At 41.0% G+C, this 22552-nt stretch overlaps 1 protein-coding gene across 1 annotated transcript in view; it reads left to right on the forward strand.

Annotated features, from left to right (window-relative positions):
• Positions 1-1284: 1284 nt before the first annotated feature.
• Positions 1285-22552, forward strand: part of LOC117482032 (complement C3-like) — a 44834-nt gene continuing 23566 nt past the window's right edge. Inside the window, exons 1-20 of the mRNA XM_034129993.1 lie at positions 1285-1384; positions 2549-2566; positions 2647-2682; positions 3010-3048; positions 5140-5329; positions 5939-6104; positions 6552-6622; positions 6930-7021; positions 7113-7195; positions 7315-7402; positions 8812-8914; positions 9143-9257; positions 11649-11764; positions 11924-12067; positions 12747-12962; positions 13115-13315; positions 13907-14062; positions 18335-18464; positions 19505-19573; positions 21662-21958. Of these exons, the coding sequence (XP_033985884.1) occupies positions 1311-1384; positions 2549-2566; positions 2647-2682; positions 3010-3048; positions 5140-5329; positions 5939-6104; positions 6552-6622; positions 6930-7021; positions 7113-7195; positions 7315-7402; positions 8812-8914; positions 9143-9257; positions 11649-11764; positions 11924-12067; positions 12747-12962; positions 13115-13315; positions 13907-14062; positions 18335-18464; positions 19505-19573; positions 21662-21958 (2404 nt within the window). The 5' untranslated portion in view covers positions 1285-1310. The remainder of the gene's footprint in view (positions 1385-2548; positions 2567-2646; positions 2683-3009; positions 3049-5139; positions 5330-5938; positions 6105-6551; positions 6623-6929; positions 7022-7112; positions 7196-7314; positions 7403-8811; positions 8915-9142; positions 9258-11648; positions 11765-11923; positions 12068-12746; positions 12963-13114; positions 13316-13906; positions 14063-18334; positions 18465-19504; positions 19574-21661; positions 21959-22552) is intronic.

The following is a 22552-nucleotide window of genomic DNA, read 5'->3' on the forward strand; positions in this document are numbered from 1 at the left end:
TGTCCTTGCTTCTGTACATTCAATTAAATAGGCCATTTAATATACATTATGTTTCAATAAAAGGCATTAAATAAGCTACATAGTCATTGGAGCCAATGCTCAAACTCAACAACAAGCTAAAGTCATATGTTTGTCTCAGAAAGAAACATATTTCATTCATAATTAATTTCTTGAAAAGCTTTTAAGCACATTAAGCACATTAAGCACCAGCACCTCTTTTCACCCTCTGTCTGAAACCAGAGCCCAGTCTGCTCTGATTGGTTAGCTGGCAGGCTCTGTTGTGATTGGTCAACTTCTTAGAGATGTCCCGCCCCTTAGCCTGTCACGCACATTGTGTTGGAGCGCTAGCCAATAGGAGCCAGGTGTTCCATAGGGATGTCACTATTTTCCGGAACTATTTACATGCACACACACCTATAGATCACATTGCAGTGAAGGGAAAACCCCAAAAAGCAGAATAGGGTCCCTTTAATAAAGATGATGGGCTGTAGATCCCTACTGTGTCCTGGTTTTGTTGATTGTGCTGTACAATGCAGTCTGAGTCCTCCGTGGCAGACATCTGACTTCTGTTTTTCAAAGAGAAACATTTATTTAGGAGTTTTGCAGATTAGATATCGTAAAAATGGCCAAACAGTGGTTGGAAAACACGTAAAATCACATCAGGCAGATGCAAAAGTGAACAGGTGTTGATTTTATTCCAAGTAATTTCAACGTTAAACTCAGGGTAATGTTCCTGTTCCAGGTGTCGATTTAGTATTTTAATCGAATCATTTAATTGCTTTTGTTAGAGCCAGTATTTCGATTTTATTAGAAAGGCCACCTAATTGTGACGTCTGTAGTCAACGCACTAGAAAGGACTACAATTCCCATGGCGCCTGCGCTAAAGCCACAGTGATGGGCAACCTGTTGTTCACAATAACTGTGAAGACACACACCATGGACCTCCTATCCCTTTGTAAATGTGTACATTTAAAGTTCATTAAACTAGTACCTTCTATTTTTTAATCTTCTCTTTGCTGCTACAGTATGACTGCTTTCATTTCTATGTTTGTTATTGTAACTGCAGAGTGAGAAGACTGCGAAAAGTGGTCGTACTTAGTGTGTCACTCGTATTGATTAGAGACCCTGTGTGTGTGTGTGTGTGTGTGTGTGTGTGTGTGTGTGTGTGTGTGTGTGTGTGTGTGTGTGTGTGTGTGTGTGTGTGTGTGTGTGTGTGTGTGTGTGTGTGTGTGTGTGTGTGTGTGTGTGTGTTTAAAGTAGTCAACAGTCTGTCTGTGGTCACAGTCCACTGAGGCTTCCAGTCAGTCACCATGGCTCGCTGGACGCTTCCCAACTTTTTATTTCTCTTGCTTCTCTGCAGCTCCGACGGAAATGTTCCAAGAAGGTATGTCTCAAAGTTAAAATATTATTGTCTTAAATACTCAGTAAAATTCCTGATTTAAACATTTTTTAGCATCAAAATATACTTAAAGTACAAAAAGTACTCGGCACAATGGCCCTTTTCAGAATAATATTAAGTCCAGAAATATAATCAGATAAATGTACTTCAAGTATCAAAAGTAAAAGTACCTGTTAAGCAGAAAGGATATTTTCACAGTATTATATTATTATGGATTATTATAAGAGCAATCTAGTTTGTCAATAGGTGAGTTCACACCGGAGTACTTTGGAGTACTTTTCCCACAATAGTTCATCAGAACTACGATATATTTGCGTTCACACCAAAAAGCCCCAGGAACTAAAGTAGCTCAAATTAGTTCGTCCGACCCGCTTTTCAGTCCCTGCTAGAGAGCAGGGAATGTTGTGGGAGAAAATAGTTCGTACGTCTTATTGGCTGTGCGGAATGCAAACCACGCCCGTTTGACTCTGAATTTTTTTTTAAAGCGGCCATTGTATTTGCTCGCTTCGGGCAGCGTACCCAAAGAGATTACTTTTGTGAAAGCAGTTATTATAGCAACACTAAATAAATCATCGGAGCGGTGGAATTGATTAGGATGTCTCGGCGCTTCTGGCGATTTACTCGGAGGACGCGAAGAAACTCAGCATTTCTATTGTGGCTGAGTTATTGGCTTAAATAACTCAGCTACGAAGCTGTATAACACGACCACCAAAACGTCAACTCCATACCGTGTCTGAGGTCGGAAGGTAAACAGAAGCATACAGCGGAAGCGGAAGTTTTTTTTTTCTTCTTCTTCTTCTCTCGGTTTTTTGGCGAATTGCAACTTTAAGGTGCATACCGCCACCTACTGTACTCGCCGTGAAGTTGTTTGCGGCCTGCCAGTAAACCCAAAGCAGAAGAAGAAGAAGTGACGTCAGCGGCTCATTTGCCTAATCCACCCCCAGGAACTCATTTTGGTGTGAACGCGATCTGCTTTAGTTCATCAGAACTAAAGAGCTCTCATGAACTAAAGTTCTCATGAACTACTGTGGGAAAAGCAAATAAAGGATTTCTGATTCTGATTTCCATCGCTGGTTTTCTGCTGACTGTAAAGAGGATATATTTAAAGCTATGTTTCCTCTCTAACTAATGTGTCTGTCCTCTGTACAGACCCAGGTGGAGGGACAGGTAAGTGTTTGCACAGAGATCAAATGTTAAGTTTTAACCTCTGTCTCTGACAAGTTATAATTTCTGAAACTGCTCCCCAGATTTACACCTGTAGATTCTTTCTGGGAACTCCACGAGTAAGTAACTAAAGCTATACTTAACAGAAAACAACATGTAGTATAATATTTTAAATTTAGAAGGGAAATGTGTTTAATTAAACTCTGTATCAATGGAAATCAATAAAAAAAACAAATTAATTAAAACATTAATTAAATACAATCATCGCTGGTGTTTGAATGACACTGTAATTTCCTATAAATGTCTCCATTCCCCCTCTCCTTGTTTTGATACCATATGACTGACATTGCCATGTTATAATACCACACATTCATAATTGTTTTGCCTCATTTTGCAGAGTTGTGTCATGAATAACAATAATATTGATTCTGTTTTGTTTTTTTAAGGAGACCAAACCTAAAGGTCACAGTCAGTTCTGAACCAAGGTACGGTTGCCATAGGACAGTGTGTCCAAAACATGATTGGGTTACATTTGAACGACTTTCGCAGGATTTGCAGCGTTTGTATTCACTTCTGAGATCCACTCTCTTTCTTGGCTTTCTTTCTTGGAATTTCTGTTATCTTTCTGTAACAATTGAAGACATTTAAGTGTTATTGTTAGTGGTTTATGGTGGATATGCAACAGCAAAAGTAACGTAAAAGTAGTAGCCGTATTCAGGGTCAGATATCAAAGTCCAATTCTGACCTGACACCTAATGAAACATTTAAATGGAATTGATTTAATTTACATAACTGTTAAAATATTTGTATGAATGTTATTTCTTAAAGTATGAATAGTAGCAATGTGGAAGGGACCACACAAAGATATAGATATTTAAATTAAAGTGAATATACATTTTTAAGGCATTATTATTATTCTTATTAAAAAGTGATTATTCTCCACATATCTCAAATGATATGATCTGATCTGCTGTTCACTGACTGGATAATTATCCACGTTATGCCATGAAGTATGATGAGTGTGTACATTGGACATGTACAAACCTAACACCATTTTTGTTAGTATTTCTGACAGATTTTATTAAATGTTCCTGTAAGCATCATAATAAATGACAGATATTTTTCTAGGATTCGTATAATTACAATCATTGTATGTTATCATGCTGTTATCATATCAGTTTGTAGTGTCTCTACTTTAAAGAGTCCTCTCCTTCTGATGTCCAGGTGTATATCAGTTTGTAGTGTCTCTACTTTAAAGAGTCCTCTCCTGCTGATGTTCAGCTTCATATCAGTATGTAGTGTCTCTACTTTAAAGAGTCCTCTCCTGCTGATGTTCAGGTGTATATCAGTTTGTAGTGTCTCTACTTTAAAGAGTCCTCTCCTTCTGATGTCCAGGTGTATATCAGTTTGTAGTGTCTCTACTTTAAAGAGTCCTCTGCTGCTGATGTTCAGCTTCATATCAGTATGTAGTGTCTCTACTTTAAAGAGTCCTCTCCTGCTGATGTTCAGGTGTATATCAATATGTAGCTCCTCTACTTTAAAGATTCCTCTCCTGCTGATGTTCAGGTGTATATCAGTATGTAGCGTCTCTACTTTAAAGAGTCCTCTCCTGCTGATGTTCAGGTGTATATCAGTATGTAGTGTCTCTACTTTAAAGAGTCCTCTCCTGCTGATGTTCAGGTGTATATCAATATGTAGCTCCTCTACTTTAAAGAGTCCTCTCCTGCTGATGTTCAGGTGTATATCAGTATGTAGCGTCTCTACTTTAAAGAGTCCTCTCCTGCTGATGTTCAGGTGTATATCAGTTTGTAGTGTCTCTACTTTAAAGAGTCCTCTCCTTCTGATGTCCAGGTGTATATCAGTTTGTAGTGTCTCTACTTTAAAGAGTCCTCTCCTGCTGATGTTCAGCTTCATATCAGTATGTAGTGTCTCTACTTTAAAGAGTCCTCTCCTGCTGATGTTCAGGTGTATATCAATATGTAGCTCCTCTACTTTAAAGAGTCCTCTCCTGCTGATGTTCAGGTGTATATCAGTATGTAGCGTCTCTACTTTAAAGAGTCCTCTCCTGCTGATGTTCAGGTGTATCAGTTTGTAGTGTCTCTACTTTAAAGAGTCCTCTCCTTCTGATGTCCAGGTGTATATCAGTTTGTAGTGTCTCTACTTTAAAGAGTCCTCTCCTGCTGATGTTCAGCTTCATATCAGTATGTAGTGTCTCTACTTTAAAGAGTCCTCTCCTGCTGATGTTCAGGTGTATATCAGTATGTAGTGTCTCTACTTTAAAGAGTCCTCTCCTGCTGATGTTCAGGTGTATATCAGTATGTAGTGTCTCTACTGGGACATGTCTCCATGCTTTAATGTTCAAAAAGCTCTTTATTTTTCTCATACTGCCTGTGCTGCAGCACCTCTTTTCACCCTCTGTCTGAAACCAGAGCCCAGTCTGCTCTAATTTAGCCTTTGCAGACCATTTACATGTACAAAAACCTAGAGAACACACGACAGGAAAGACAGAACAAGCATAATAGGGCCTCTTTAAAGTTGTGGCAGCCTCCGCCTCATTCATGAAAGTTTTCCTGCAGGTTTACTGTGCTAGCTCCAGACCTGCTGAGGACAGACAGCCAGGAGAACATCTTCCTCCAGGCAGAAGGTCTGTCCTCCCCCGTCACTGTCTCCATCTCCATCATCGACTTCAGTAAGACCACCACGCTCCTGCAGGACTCCGTCACACTGAATCTGGAAAATGGATATCACACTCTCAAAACTCTTCAGGTAACAATTAATCAAAATGTCAAGTTCAAAGACACATGTAGTGGCTTAGAAGTTTCTAGAGCAGCCAACATACATATATATACACAGCTAACATTCCAACATACAGGGGTGTGATTTCAGCGCACAAATAATCCAGAACAATAATGCATTTGTCAAGATGAATCCATTTATTTTCCATTTTCACCATACATCTCTCCTACTGAATGTGTCTGGTTGAACTGGTTTAGCTTCCCTCGTTTAAAACCAACCCCTTCCCCATAAACAGACATAATATAGCAAATAGAAGACCAAGGGGTGTCAACAAATATATTCAGGCGCGTAAACAACTAAGGTGAGTAGATAAATATTCAACAAATAATATCTGTAGGCCATGTATACTAATAAAGCAAGACATATTAAACAATAAAATAAAAATAAAACGTATATAATAAACTAAGTTTATGGCTCGTACAAGACATGAGTGCAAAAACTCACTTGTCTTAACCACCTATACTTAGAAAATAAAACTCACCATGGCACTCCTGCACACATATAACAAAAGTAAGTACATTTGGAAAGCAACATGGAATAAAAAACAACAATAACTGGTTAAATGTAATTCTCCCCCAGCTCTCCTCGAATGGCTTGGAACGTGAAGAAAAGAAGAACAAGTTTGTTCATCTGAAGGTGGATTTTGTTGGCCACCACACGATGGAGAAGATACTGATGGTGTCCTTTCACTCTGGATACATCTTCATCCAGACAGACAAGCCCATCTATAAACCTGGAGATACTGGTGAGAGCAGGAGACACTGATAAAACAATCCAAATGTATCATAATAATATTGGAATTTATTTTATCTATAATCTGGCATGTAGCATCTCTTCTATTTTTGAGATGTATGTCTTTTTATGCATGGTCCTTGTTTAATAAAGACATATAATACAATAATAAATAACATTACCGCAATGTAACGTAGAATGTGCGATGAAACTGCTGCTTCTGTTTGATGCAGAAGGTTTGCATTGGATTAGATTAAAACATATTTTCTTTCCAGCAAAAAGATGCTGTAGTTTAATCCACTTTTTTGTTATGGATATAGTGGTAGTGTAACTTGTAATAGCAGCAGGAGATGTATGAGGAGCAGTTATATTAATAATGCTAATAAAGGCTGCTGTACATATAGTGAATATTTTATTTTGGGTGTTTTTTAGGCTGATTTCTGTCTCTATTCCTTTCCAGTTCGTTTCAGAGCGTTCACGTCCTCACCAACTTTTAAGGCCTTTAACAGCTCCGTCACAATAGATATCCAGGTAAACAAATAAAAACAAGACCATTACCTTGGTGCGTTAAGGTGCATTTTTTAAAACTATATTACAGTCTAAAAGCTTAGTAGATGAATTGATTATGAAAATTATAATTTTTGCAGCCCTGGTTTATGTAAAGTGTAAGTATAGATGTTGAAATGGGATGTAAAAAAAAGTGAATCTTAAGATGTTCTACCTGGTGCAATGCTTTGGCAACTCAACAGGTTTTGATATTGTTTTAGCCATATGCTGTTTTTTAGCTCAATCTATGTTATTTTGTTTGTGAATCTGTGTGTGTGTGTGTGTGTTTCAGAATCCCGACGGTGTTGTGGTTAAACAGGTCTCCAGGATCCAAGCTTTTGATGGCGTTTTTGCTGACACGTTTCCTCTCTCAGAAATTGTCAAGTAAAAGCCTAATTATTATTAAATATTTTAACACCTTCCACTTTATGTGAACTTAGGTGTTTATCATTTATACATTGTTTTACTTCGGCAGTGAAGGACAATGGACAGTGATTGCAAAATTTGACCACTGGGAACAGAACACCTTCACCTCCCAGTTCCAGGTGAAGAAATATGGTAGGTCAACTTAAACAAGACGTATGTTTTTTTCCTTTAGGCATCACATCTTTCCATCTCTGAATATCACTTTTCGGTTGAGGTATAATGTAGCATTGTTATGGCGTGTTGTGTTTCAGTGCTTCCTGCCTTTAATGTTACTCTGACGCCCAGAAAGTCCTTCCTCGACCTGGACGATACTGAACTGGAAGTAGAGATCTGGGCCAGGTTTGTCTAACACACACACACACACACACACACTGCACATCCAACACATCGATTCACATCGTGGGATGACACAGAATCGATGGGTACATACATTATCACTCAATGATACGAACTCGCGACTTTATAAACAAAAAAAGACATCAAAACATGTGGCGCGAGGTAGGTAAAAACGCTAACATGGCTTACCTGTGTTGTAGTCTGGTCAAAAGTGGTATTCAATGGCATTAAAACGATAAAAACGCTGCTTAAGTTAATCCATAGGTTAATTCAATGTGTCTGTTTCCCTTTGAAATGATTTCTGATAATCCATAAGCAATAAAACTGCTTTTCCGTTTCCAGATGTCAAAGCTAGAGATAGGTTCACTCTGATGCAAAACTGCATGCGCGAAGCCCCCATCTTTTTTTTTTACCATGTGTGTGTGTGGGGAAATCCGCCTTCGATTCTATTGGCTCTAACGGTCAGAAAGAGGTGTCAACCATCAACATCGAGCAAGGGGGCCAGAGATATGGAAAATCCACCCAAATGACCCCAGAAGTGTTTTTTTTGTGCTAAATCTCTCTAAAAAGGTCAAATGTCATTTGTTTTGCATCAATCTTGATACAGGGTACTTATTATATTCCTAAAGCTTTTAGTCCACTAACCCATCATCCAAGGGTAGTTTTCACTATAAATACAAAATAATCTTTGGACGGACACTATAATTTACAGTTTTTTACTATGTTCAATCTGAATTTTCTTTAAAATAAAAAACATCTTTATTGATTCTGACTTTTCTACATCCAACTCACAGGTTTATCATTACTTTGAGAAAAAAGATTATTAATTTAACCCTTTTAGAAGGGAAGATATGGTCATTTGTTCTGGGAATGTCATTTTCGAGCCTGAGACCTGAAAAACAGGCTCAGGGCTTAACAGGTTAAACCATATCTCTGAACGCCAACAAATAGACTGAGGCAAGATATTTTATTGAATAAAAACATGAAATTTGGAAATTATTACATCTATCTGTTTTCAATAAATGTGTCTTTTGAGACAATTGCAGAGATGAGTCGGGGCTGTGTGAAAGGGGGAGAAATGGGAGTCCAAGTTTTTAATTATTTAATAATAATTCAGAAGTTTACATGCATTATTCTCATACTAAACCACAGGAACATACACAAGAACCTTGTTTATTATTATATCTGATGAAGATATAGGGATTCTCGAATATATACGCAAATATTAAGTGCTCACTATTGACTTCCCGTTGTGCAAGGGCAATCGATCCTCATACTAAAACACAGGAACATACACATGAACCTTGTTTATAAGGATATCTGATGACATAAGGATATTCCTCCCAAATGTTCAGGTCTATTCAAAAATATGAAGTATGAAGACTTCCTATTGTGTGATCGTTGTGTCTCAGATACCTGTATGGGGAGCCGGTCCAGGGCACGGCCTATGTGGTGTTTGGAGTGAAGATCAACCAAGAGATGAGGAGGTTGCCTGCAGTGAAGCAAGTGACAGATGTGAGTCACTGCTTAATCTGAAATACTAGGCTGCTGTCACTGACTACATACACATGGAAAACATATTCACTTTCTTGCTATTAATCTGATAAAAGACAATATCCCTACTAAACTGTGTACGTGGCAAACATTGGTGTTGGAGGCGGTCAATTCCTTTCTGGAGAAATCCGAAGTTATAGTAAACTAGAAATCCGATGATTTACTTTCTGTATTCTTCTTTTCCTGCAGCTGGACGGAGGAGTGGTCAAACTGAGTATCGAGGAGCTCAAGAGAGCTCACCCCAACATCGGATCTCTTGTGGGCAGCTCTGTGTATGTGAAGGCCTCAGTGCTCACCAAGTCAGGTCAGCACCTCATGTCAGAAAGTCAACCCTGTGACTAATCATTTCCCGTCCATAAAATGTATCTTTCTAAGAGACAAAAACTAAATGTGTTGTGCAGTGTTATTGTTGTGTTTGCATTGTTCCTGTCGCACCACAGACTAGTAAGACTAAACTCTCCGAAATGTCGCAATGTAGAGTTTGTTTTTTCAGCATAAAGGACAGATCGATACTTTGGTGAGTTGCAACCTGACCTTTAGCCATGTGGACAAAATCACGTCATCAAAATGTTAACTCTTCCCCGTGACTCAGGCTTTTGAAAAATTTGGGGCATTTTACAAAAAGAGTGATGAGTTAGTTTTAAAGGTCAAAAGCAAAAGTCCAGTTGAAGATGAATTCTGCCCTTCTGGGGAAAGATATTTGAACACAATACCAAAACAAATCCCCTTCACCAGATAAGTCTCACTTAGACTGACTTTTTATTTTATTATTATTATCTAACCTCCTACTTAAGATACCTTAAAGTGGCCAAGACCTTCAACGGGCCCTTTGAATATCCCAAGGTCATCGTCCTTGTCATCCATCTCGCTGGCCAGCACATTGTGTGTTAGATGGAATCTGTTCAAGGTGTCACCAGTGTGCAATCAGATCTTACTACCTTTTTCCTCTGGACACAGGAATAAGAAACTCTTTTTTTGGACCAATGAACTCATTAGCCTCGCCTCAGACTGCAAGTGGGTTCTCCAACTCAGTTAATAAAGTATAGAAGTGGTCGTCATGCCCAGGCGATGAGACAAAGAGGCATGGCAGGGGAATTGGTAGGTGGCTCTTTCATCCTCTAGGTAGGACCCATCCACAGAAGATGTTGTGACGTCCAACTCCAATGTCTTCCAAATGACACCGTCTGGGTACCGATATCACATGTTGCGTGTTTTATCGTTGGATCCCTAGTCTGTCTAGGTGCTTCCAGAAATGGAAGCAAAAGTGCTATTGTACACGCCTCCGAGTGGACGATTGACTCCACCTTTGAGTCTCATCCAGCCAACACAGAACTCTAGATCACATTAGATGTTTCCTCCAGCTCCATGACTGGATCAGGACTGACAGCTGAATCATGCCCACTCCCCTGTAACACATGATGCCTCTGGCAAGCAGGATCTAGTAGTGGTTGCAGTAAACACTTGGAACCCCACCCTCATCAGGACTGCACCCAAAAACACACCCAATCTGATCTGACTGGGATTCCACAGCCAATACAGATAGACCGATTTGTTGCTTTAGGTTTGATATGAGGAGACATTAGCTGAATTTGACAAAAGACTACCAGTTATTAAAACTCTCCACATCCAATAACTCAAGCAAACAATGTGACATTAAAAAGGGATCAAGTTTACCTTAAGACAACAAAGAGTGGTATAACATGGTCAGAGATGGGGTTGTTACTAAAAAAAAGTAATATATTACACTACTTCGTTACTCTCTACATAAAGTAACTTGTTACTTTACTCGTTACTTTACTCGTTACTTTACTCGCAGGGCCGGCCCGCCCCTCCCTACAGGCAGATCACGCAGACTGCTAAAGTTTCAAATGTTCTTTTTAGTTCAGTTTCCATTGTCGCATAAGACTGATCCAGATAGCTCTGACTATGGCTGTCCTCTGTCTCCTGCTATCTGTATTTTGCGCAGTACATCTCTGAACGATGCGATGGTGATTCCACTGTGCAAATGGGCAACATTACCTCTACTATGAAGGATGCTACAAGCCTGTCCATCTCTGCTTTGGTTACCGGTCCTCCAAATTCTAATTTGTGCCGCTTCGGAGTCGGCGGCGGCGCACTCACAACATCCTCACTCTGGGTTCGGGGATCCGGTCCTTAGCTATTAGCTTCACCTTAGCATGTGTTCTTTGCAGGTGTTTGTTGAGATTTGACGTGGTGTTTGCAGCAGTGTATAACAGCTTCTGGCCTGGACACAGTTTGCACCTCACTGTCACATTCCTGTCTATTCTTCGGACAAACTCAAAATAATGGGCATACCTCCACCCCTCGAAAGTTATCGCTGACTCTGCCATGTTTATGCAGCACTGCACGTGGAGATGTGGACGCGCAAGTCGCGCAGATTACGTACATATAAACCTGCGGCGGAAACCCCTCTTGTCTGTCAGTGTGATTATGACTGATTTTATAAAAGTAACGAAGTAACGCGTGTCGGGGCAATGTTAGTAACTGTAGTGTGATTACTGAATTATAAAAGTAATGCGTTACACTACTCCGTTACTTTGTAACGCGTTACACCCAACTCTGAACATGGTATAAAAAAGTATACATCTCACAGGGGAAACTTGAGTCTGGGTTCCTGAAAGTATCCAAGTTTGTGGTTATTGTTATTTAAGACCCAGAGTTTCCTCCTTTACAGGCAGTGATTTGGTTGAAGCAGAAAAGACTGGCATTAAAATTGTGGAGTCTCCGTATGCCATATCCTTCAAAGACGTACCAAAGTACTTCAAGCCGGGCCTGCCCTTGGACGTCACAGTAAGGACCATCTTCTGTGTCTATGATCACTTTGCTAAAACTGGACTTTTGTTTTTGTGCAGTAAAATGAAACACCACAAGTGGATCCTCTGTGTCTTGGGTCAAATCCTTGGTGGAAAACTGTACTCACAGAGGTCCATTTTCCCCCAAAAATGTCAGATCCAAGTGAGCCAACATGACGGTTCTCCAGCCAGAAACGTCATAGTCAAAATGACATTTCTAGACACGCCCTTGGTTGTGTCCTCCGGCACCACCAGAGCCACCGTCAACATGCCTCCACAACAACGCGCACAAACCATCACTGTGAGTACGACTGCATTCTCACAGAGCCTTGACCCAGCTTATCTTTACATTATTAATCATTAATCTATAGACAAAACTGCTCTAGTGAAAAATGCGATGTGAAGGTTTTGCTTTTGCTTTAGATGACAGCACATTTACTTTTGGTTTTGGATTAAACAAGCTACTTTCTACTGATTATTAATAATCTCAATCTAGTTGTTTTCTAAACAATAATCAAGATAGTCTTTATGTGCAGTCGTAGTTGGCGGATTACTTTAGGTTATTTTTCTAAATGTGCAAATCCTGGAAAAGCGCATATTTTAAAGACATTATTTTGTCATTGTAATAATAGACGTTATTATCGTTATTGACCCCTGAGATACATATTGGCTATTCGTGCAATCTAACGCATTAAACAATCTTTTTTTCGAACAATGCTTGGTTCTCTTTACATGACAAGTGATTTAGCTGACACTTTAATGTAAAGCAGCACATACTTCAATACCGTTGACATGCATATGTGAGCAATTTTGGGTTTAGGTATCTTGCCTAAGGAACGTGCATTGGCTGTGGATCGAACCTCTGATACTCTGATTGGTAGACGGCAACCTACCCCCTGAGCAAAAAGCCAGTAAGGCTACCTTAAGGATTGTCAAAAGCAAAATCTCACACTTTATTTTGTTTTCCTTCTGCTTCCCAGGCTGAGACCGTGCAGGCTGGACTCAGACCAGAGCAGCAGGCCAAACAACAGATCACTGTTCAGCCGTTCGCCGCCTTTAGTAGCCTTAATCAGAACTACCTGTACATCTCCACAGGGCCCAACACAGTGTCTGTTGGACACAGACTGTCCCTGAAGATGAGCATCAGTGTTGCAGACCCGACATACAGACAATACATCACACACATCACCTACCTGGTGAGACAAGAACACATAATTACAAATCCATTACAGCACGTTTCCAATACACATGGAAATCAGGAAGTACAAGTAGAACCTTCAGCAACAAAATCGTAAAAAAACTAAGAAAATAAAACGTGATGATCATGGATTTCTCCTCAAAACAATAGGTGCTGAATAAAGGCAAAATCATTGTTGCTGAGCGTGTGGATGTGGCAGATCAGCTGATCACCAGCGTCAACCTTCATGTCACCCCGGAGATGATGCCCTCTTTCCGCTTTGTGGCGTTCTACAGTATCCCCTGGGATGGGAGTGAGGAGGTGGTGCCGGACTCCATCTGGGTGGATGTGGAAGATTCCTGCGTTGGAGGGGTGAGTCATCGGCTCGCTCTCAGAGTTGTCTTAGCTTATAGCGTTTTAACATGCAAGTCAGGAAAATGTTTACGGAGTTAATAAATCAACGGGAAGGGTACATTTCTTATAGCCTCCCATTCAATCACACTTCTTTTTGCAACCAGAGAGGTCGCCCTAACAGGGACAGACTTAAACAGAAATATATTTTACAATTTTGGTTGATTTAAAATGTCCTTTGGTCTACATCTCGTGTCAATTCTGATAACAAACAAGATGGAAATGGCAAAAATAACATGAATGGTTACAATGAATATGTCTCTAAACATTGACGTTCCGGGATATACTGAGCCTTTTGAGAAAATGAAGCTCGTTTTATAGATTTGAGTCTTAAGCAGGAATCAACGCGTTTGAGTCCCACTGACTGCGTAAAGAAATCAGAAATGTTTGGGAGACATATTGATGTTGTTCTTTTTGTGGGGTTTGTTGACAATAACAAAAGTATGGAACAAAGCCAATCTTATCTTAAATCCTGATCTTATTTGAAAGACAAGCTATCCAGAGAATGTGATATTTTATTCTGTTTTTCACTCTTTTGTTTATCTCTTACAGCTGAATGTCGGGCCGGTCGACGGCGTAGGTCAAGACTACACGCCTGGAAAGAGCTTTAGTTTCAAGATCAGAGGTGACCCGGGGGCAAAGGTCAACCTGGTGGCCGTGGACAACGCTGTGTTTCTGCTCAACAGGGACAGACTTACACAGGGGAAGGTGTGTGTGTGTGTGTGTGTGTGTGTGTGTGTGTGTGTGTGTGTGTGTGTGTGTGTGTGTGTGTGTGTCTGTGTGTGTCTTTGTGTTTTTTAGGGAGAAAGTGTGTTATACACATTATAAATACAGAGAGTAAGGCAAAGGAAAAGGAAATGGCAAAGGAAATGATGCGCCGGTGAAGATGGCCGCATCGTCTTTGTACTCCTATCCAACTTTGCCCATTTTCGTATTTTGTACATATTTATTTGACTTTTGCCGTTTTACTTTTAACATGGTTCGCAACATGCTAGCCGACCGCACCTACTCTGCCATACAATATAGCAGAGAGGAACTTCTTCAATTGCGAAACTTCGTGGACAAAAATAACCCTCCGACAGACAATGGAGATTCACCATGGCTACCTGTTGCTGTTCTACCTGAGAGACGCAAGAAGAAAACAAAACGCGGGTGCCGGGCCGGGCTGCTGGTCAGACTGAGGAAACGCGAGAATCGACCCCCTCTTCCGAGTATTCTTCTGGCTAATGTTCAATCCATTGAAAATAAGCTAGATGAACTCAGAAGCCGGATTGCTTTTCAACGGGACATTAAGAACTGTAACGTGTTAATTCTCACTGAGACTTGGCTCAACCCCGCTATCCCGGACTCCGCCATTGTCCCTGATGGATTCTCTATTTTTCGTCAGGACCGGACTGCAAACTCGGGGAAAAGTAAGGGAGGCGGTGTGTGTGTGTAATGACTAACAACAACTGGTGCTCAGATGTGAAGATTATTTCATCGGACTGTTCCGCACATCTAGAGCACCTCATGATCTCATGTCGGGCCTTCCATCTGCCGAGGGAATTCACATCTGTTGTGATAACAGCAGTGTATGTCCCCCCGCAGCCACTCGCCGACAACAACACGGCACTCGATCAGCTGTTTGGGATTATTGATAAGACCGAGACTTCACGGCCAGATGCGGCGTTCGTTGTGGCCGGAGATTTCAACACCGCCAACATGTCCGGCAGTGGCTCAGTCAGTAGGGTCTTGGACTGTGAGCCGTAGGGTCGCCGGTTCAAGTCCCCGACCAGACCTAAAAAATATGGAGTGTGGACTTCTACTTGGAGAGGTCCCAGTTCACCTCCTGCCCTGCCGTGGTGCCCTTGAGCAAGGCACCGGACATCCCCCTTCCCCCCCTCACTCCCATTGCTCCCCGGGCGCTGTACAATAGCTGCCCACTGCTCCTAGTACTAGACTCCTGCTACTAGGATGGGTTAAAAGCAGAGAACAAATTTCACTGTGTGTGTGCTGTGTGCTCTGCATGTGTGACCATTAAAGAGGGTTTCATCCCTCCCTCTTCTATTCTTCTGAAGAAGGTTTTGCCAAAATATTACCAACACATCAACTGCCCGACGCGCGGGGGAAACATATTGGACCATGTTTATTCCCCTTTCCGGAATGGATATAAGGTTCTCCCTCGCCCTCCCTTCGGCAAATCAGATCATATCTCACTACTGTTGTTGCCTGCGTACAAGCAGAAACTTAAAAGGGACAGACCGGTAACAAGGACAGTACAGCGATGGAGCGAGGAGTCAGATTCAGCACTGCAGGATTGCTTTGCATCTACGGATTGGAGTGTGTTTGAGGACAATAACATCAACACACACACGGACACTGTCATCTGCTACATTGGGAAATGCATCGATGACGTGGTACCGAAGGTTTCTGTACGGACATTCCCAAATCAAAAGCCCTGGATAAACTCCGATGTGCGCGGCAAGCTGAAAGCGCGCACTATCGCGCACAGAGCGGGGGATTTGGAGGAGTCCAGGAAGTCTAGGTATGATCTCCGGAGAGCAATTAAAAATGCAAAGAGACAGTACAAAGAGAAGGTGGAATCTGACTTCAAAGGCTGTAACACTAGGAATATGTGGGCGGGACTAAGGACAATGACTGACTACAAAGGAGCAGCGGGGGGTGCTGCGGGAGTGTCTGCGTGCGCATCTCTCCCAGATGAGCTGAACAGTTTTTTTGCACGCTTTGAGAGCAGCCAGGCTGTGGAGGTACAGATGGACCAGGAGCTACACTGCCCTTTTGTTTTAAATAGGGCAGATGTGTGTAAATCCTTTAAAAGGGTTAACCCACACAAGGCTCCTGGACCTGACGGCATCCCTGGCCGTGTTCTCAGGGTGTGTGCAGTTCAGCTGGCAGAGGTGTTCACAGACATCTTCAACAGGTCCCTGCTGCAGTCTGTAGTCCCCACATGCTTCAAACATTCCACTATCGTTCCTGTCCCGAAAAAGACAATCATCACTTGCCCCAACGACTACCGCCCAGTAGCACTCACCTCCATCATAATGAAGTGCTTTGAGCGGTTAGTCAAATCATTCATCACCTCCTCCCTCCCTGAATCTCTGGACCCCCTGCAGTTTGCCTACAGAGCAAACAGGTCCACAGACGACGCCATAACCCTCACCCTCCACACTGCCCTCTCACACCTGGACCCGAAGAACAGGAACACATATGTGAGAATGCTGTTCATTGACTACAGTTCAGCATTCAATACCATTGTGCCCTCCAAGCTGGCCATCAAGCTCAGAGACCTCGGGCTCAACAGCGCCCTCTGTGACTGGATCCTGAACTTCCTGACGGGCAGACCCCAGGCAGTGCGGGTGGGAAACATCACATCCTCCACCCTGATTCTAAACACCGGTGCCCCTCAAGGCTGCGTGCTCAGCCCTCTCCTCTACTCCCTGTTCACCCACGACTGCGTGGCCACACACAGCTCCAACACCATCGTGAAGTTTGCTGATGACACGACCGTCATCGGCCAGATCACTGACGATGACGAGACGGCGTACAGAGAGGAGGTCGAAAACCTGACATCTTGGTGCCAGGATAACAACCTCCATCTCAACATCAGCAAAACAAAGGAGCTGATTGTGGATTACAGGAAGCAGCAGGGAGAGGGACACGCCCCCATCGCCATCAATGGGACTACGGTGGAGAGAGTCAAAAGCTTCAGGTTCCTTGGGGTCCACATCACTGAGGACCTGACATGGTCTCTTCACACCACCACCATCACCAAGAAAGCTCGACAGCGGCTCTTCTTCCTCCGCAGGTTGAGGAGGTTCAAAATGGATTCCAGGATACTCTGCAACTTCTACAGGTGCACGATAGAGAGTATCCTGACTGGCAGCATGACGGCCTGGTACGGCAGCTGCACCGACCTCGATCGTAAGGCTTTACAGAGGGTGGTGAAAACTGCACAGCACATCACCAGGACGGAGCTGCCATCCATGGAGGACCTTTACTCCCAGCGGCTCAGGAAGAAATCACTACGGATTATCAAAGACCCCCATCACCCCAGCCACAAACTGTTCTTTCTGTTGCCGTCTGGCAGACGTTACCGCAGCATCCTGGCAAGGACAAGAAGATTCGGAGACAGTTTCTTCCCGCGGGCAGTGAGACTGTTAAAAAATTGAACTGTTGAAACAACTTCAAACATTCATCTGCTACTCAGTAGTATGTATCTAATACCTAATATATATATCATTCCAATAACTTGTATATAGACTCTATTGCACTATTCCACATCATAACTTTATTTCATTTTTATAACTATTATTCTTTTTGTATTGCTCTTGCTCTTATTGTTATTATGTTATTATGTTGCATTGTTGGAGAAGCCTGTGACATAAGATTTTCAACTACATAATTACTCTGTAACTATGTCAGATTGACAATAAAGAACCTTGAACCTTGAATCAATCCAAGGCATAATGTAGAATCTGTAAAGTCTGCACATTTAACTGCCGCTACTTTCAATGATAAAATGAAGTATCGCATCTGCAACAGATAAAATGTAATATATGATACAGCGCAAAAAGTTTTTTGCATGAACCAGATCACTATGCTCGTCACCGGCTTGAGCTTCAATCTCAGGATCCATATATTTATGATCCTCTCAAGAATGGAAGTAGTCATCACATACAGAGCATTTGGTACAACTAGTTCCTGAACAGTGTCCTTCACATGCTTAAGAGAGGGAGTTACACAGTCACAAGATGGAGGAATACCGGTTCTTCTAGGTAATCATACATCCTGTCATGTACAATACTGAGTTTCTTCTCAAAATGTTGGCTTTTTTCTGAAAATCTCATCTCAAAATTCTGACTCTTTCTCAAAATTCTGACTCTTTCTCAAAAGTCAACAAGTTTTGAAGGTTCTGTTCACTAAGTGTTTGTTGTTTTATAACAAGCTCAAAAACCCTAACCCTAACACATGTCTTCCCAGATTTGGGGAGCGGTGGAGCACGGAGACATCGGCTGCACCCGAGGGGGAGGCCAAAATGCCCTGGCGGTGTTCTCAGACGCTGGACTGCTCTTCGCCTCCAGCACCGGGCTCCAAACTGTTTTCAGACAAGGTACCTACGAGCATGGAGCCACTACACGCTCAGGCCGGGTGTTTGGTGGATTCGGGCTATTACAATATTGTAAAAAAATGTTTTTTAAATGTTAGTGATATGTCAAGTTGGCCTTGTTTTGATTATGTTTCAGTGGGTAAGACATGTGTGTAAGACACGTTGTCTTACCCACTGAATTAACTTGTTGTCCACTAACTTTCCCTCAAGCTGGTACGCAAAACACAGAGTAGTTCACAGGATCACTTCATATTCTGTGTTTTAAACAAACTCCCTTCTTGTTCTTGTCATCTTATATGAGTCATTATAGTAGTTATTATTGCTTCATTTTTGTATTAGCAATTAAATGTCTCTCAATTAAATAAATTGAGGAGAAAAGTGCAAAATATTTAAAACATTGTTACGTAATGACCTGTTTTAATGAGATACAAGCTGTTTTTGTGACCTTTTCCTCATATAAGAAACATCAGATGGATATTGAAATAGTAGCACATACAGTATACTGTGTAGGTAATGTGACTTTCTCACCTTTCGTTACAGTAAGCTGTTGGAGTCAAAGTGTTGTTTGGTAGCTGAAGGCCATGTTTACACTGTGTGTTTGCTAAAAGTAAAGAAATACTGGAGCTTCTATACTGTTGAATTTGACAAACAGTAACTCATATGACGGCTAATTTAATGCCAACATTTTTGCATTGATAGCACGCTTTGGATAGCAGTCATCCTTTGCCTATATGCATACAAAAGAAAAGAGAAAGTCATGTTAAACTCTCATGGGGCACTAAAACTGTCCACTTAAACCGTCAAATTCCTGTAACTAAAATTATTAATAGGAAAGCACGTTTTTTTAGTTTGAACATTTCCGTTTTACATTTCTTACATTCTTGATATACGGGAGGCACAAGATCTTTTTTTAAATAACTGGTCATATTTGATCAAATTTATGTAATAAAAAAAAAAGGGTTTATATGATAAAGGTACTGATTAGCAAAACAATGATCTATTGTACATTAAAAAGACTAAGGAAGTCTTTCTCCTCTGATCAGCTCTGAAGTGTCCAGGCAGTGCCAGAAGGAGGCGCTCTGCTGAAAAGCTGCAGCGTAAAGCCCAGCTGGGTGAGTAAAAAGATTAAAATAACTGCATTAATTGTCTGATTATGGAAAAAAGAAATTGAAAATGACTAGCTAATATTTTAATATTTTTTGGTTTTAGCAAAACGTTGCCTTTTGACACATCCAGCAGAAAGAAACATTAAATCCAGTTTGAGTTGTTGCACAGCTTGGTTGAATACTCGATTCTGATTGGTCAATTAGGACATTCAGCAGTCTGCTCTTTTCTGCTAGCTGTCTGCTGCTAAGGACGCTCTTATCAGTGTTTGTCTACTGTTCGTTGTGTGATTTACCTGTATATAGACTTTTACATGTATATACTGTAGACTTTGTGCACTATTTTTTATTTTTTTATTTTGTATTTTATTATATATTTTGTATTGTTTGAGGAGCTCAGGTCAGAAGAATTTAATTCCGACACGAGGTAAACAAAAAAGTGACCACAGTTAGGGCAGTCAATACAATCTTTTGCGTATGAATTCTGTCTATGTTGTTTTCCCATTAATGACCGACTCCCTGAACATCTTCCCTTTCCTGGTTTTTGGCGCTGGGACAGTACTATATAGGAAGTGAGGAAAATAAATAATGTGTTGAAAAGCAAATCCTACATTAACACAGTGTAAAAACAAAACAAGCCAACAACTGATAAGCAACAATATAATTGGGTCACAAACCCATCACACATTTTCTTTTAAGCAATTATTCAAATGAAAAATATTTGATTGCTTGTACTGATCAGAGATGGCAAAGGTACACACATCCTTTACTCAAGGAGAAGTACAGATACTTGTGTTTAAAAATACTCTGGTAAAAGTAGAAGCACTGACTAAACTTCTTTACTCCTTATGTCCAAGCAAGACCTTGAAAAACTTGTCCATGCATTTGTCTTTAGCAAGCTTGACTACTGCAACAGCATCTTCACAGACCTCACAAAAAAATCACTCCGTAAACTCCAACTAATTCAAAATGCTGCTGCCAGAGTCTTCTTAACCCCGACAAAGAAAACAGATCACATTACTGCAGTGGTGAGATCGCTGCATTGGCTTCCAGTAAGTGAGAGAATTGATTTTAAGATTTTATTGCACACATATAAAGCATTAAAAGGGCTAGGACCCAAATATATCAAGGACCTCCTTCAGCGGTACGAACCCAGCAGACCCCTTAGGTCTTCAGGCGCAGGCCAGCTCACTGTTCCATTTGTGAGATCAAAGCGTGGGAAAGCAGCCCTCTGCATCTATGCTCCTAATGCATAGAACAAACTCCCAGAACATCTGAGAATGGCTCGCACTTTAGAATCATTTAAATCAGGTCTAAAAATATTTCTTTTTAACATGGCTTTTAAAATGTAAATTTTCTAATTTTCGAACTGTTAAACATGGATTTCTTTCTTTTAATTATTTTGTGTGTTTTTGTATTTCTTCTCACTGACCATCGTAAAAATGTATTGTGTTTTATCTGTTTGATCCTGTAAAGCACTTTGAATTGCATCACTGTATGAATTGTGCTATACAAATAAATTGCCTTGCCTTGCCTTACTCAAGTAAAAGTAAATAAGTAGGGGCTTCGAAATGTACTTAAGTAAAAAGTACCCATAACTAGCAGCTGTTTTAAAGAGTAACTGACCTCCCTAACAATGGAACAATAATGTAATTGTTAGCTAATGAATGTTTCGATGCTGAACAACGGCAAAATGACAAAGTGTTCATTGGTCCCTCTTCTTTAGAGAAGACCAGGAAATGATGGATACACGGATCGTGTTCAAATCAATAGGCACGCAATGACTCTAAATAATAATGATCACGCCACCAAACACACATTCAAACTAAAGGAACCAGCCTGTTTGGAAAATGTGAGAAGTAGAAAGTACAGGTATTTGTGTTCAAAATATAAGAAGTAGAAAGTACAGGTATTTGTGTTCAAAATGTAAGAAGTAGAAAGTACAGGTATTTGTGTTCAAAATGTAAGAAGTCAAAGTAAGAAGTCGTGGAGTAAACTACTGATACCAGAAACATTTACTTATGTCCAGTAACGAAATATTTGTACTCCACTATTTCCCACCTGCGGCACTGATGACTGTGTTCTGCCCCCCCGCAGAGAGTCATTACAAAGAGAAGCTGCAGCGCCGCTGCTGTAAGGACGGCCTCAGGGAGATCCCCATGCCGTACTCCTGCACACGGCGCTCCCTCTACATCACCGAGGGCTGGGAGTGCATGAAGGCTTTCCGTTACTGCTGCGCCACCTACAGGAACCAGGAGTTTAACACAGAGATTCCCACCATCCCACCCCCATTTACAACACCTCCGCCCACCACCACCACCACTCAACCCATGCCCACTTTTCAAAGGAGGGAGATGGATGTCTATGCAGTAGAAATACAACCATTTACACGTAGTAAGAACTCTACCTCAACCTTTTCCCATTCTGCAGTTAGCGAGATATGTTGAGACATTTAAACATCTTTCTTTGAAATTAAGCGGTATAATGTTTTTAGGGTTGCTTTATTGTGTTAGCATGCTGACAAATGCTAATTATCACTAAACACAAAGTACAGCTGAGGATGATGGGAATGTTTTTAGTTTTGTAGGTTTTTGGTCGCAAACTAAAGTATTAGACGGATTAAGAAAGTAGCTGATGCTGTTGCTGAATGAAAAGTCAGGGATACATCAATTCATCATGGGCATCAGGCTAGTTGGTTTGAAAAGTAAATCCAATGTGGAAGTGCCTAAAACCTATATTTTCTCTAATTGCCAACAGAGTCAGATTGTATAGAATTCTATAAGAAAATTAACTTAGCAATCATGAGTTTATGGTCTCAAGAGTTAGTTTGAGTATTCCTTACGATCTTCATTTGTAAATGATGGCTGTCCGTTATTTTGAAAGGTAAGAACACTGACTGAGGGTAATCTAACTCTACTTTACAATAGTTCACAGCACGCCTCCTCTTCATTTGACTTTGTAGTAATCTTTGGCTTAAATCACTTTGTG

This window comes from Trematomus bernacchii, unplaced genomic scaffold, assembly GCF_902827165.1.
Source record: "Trematomus bernacchii unplaced genomic scaffold, fTreBer1.1, whole genome shotgun sequence".
Lineage (NCBI taxonomy): Eukaryota > Metazoa > Chordata > Actinopteri > Perciformes > Nototheniidae > Trematomus > Trematomus bernacchii.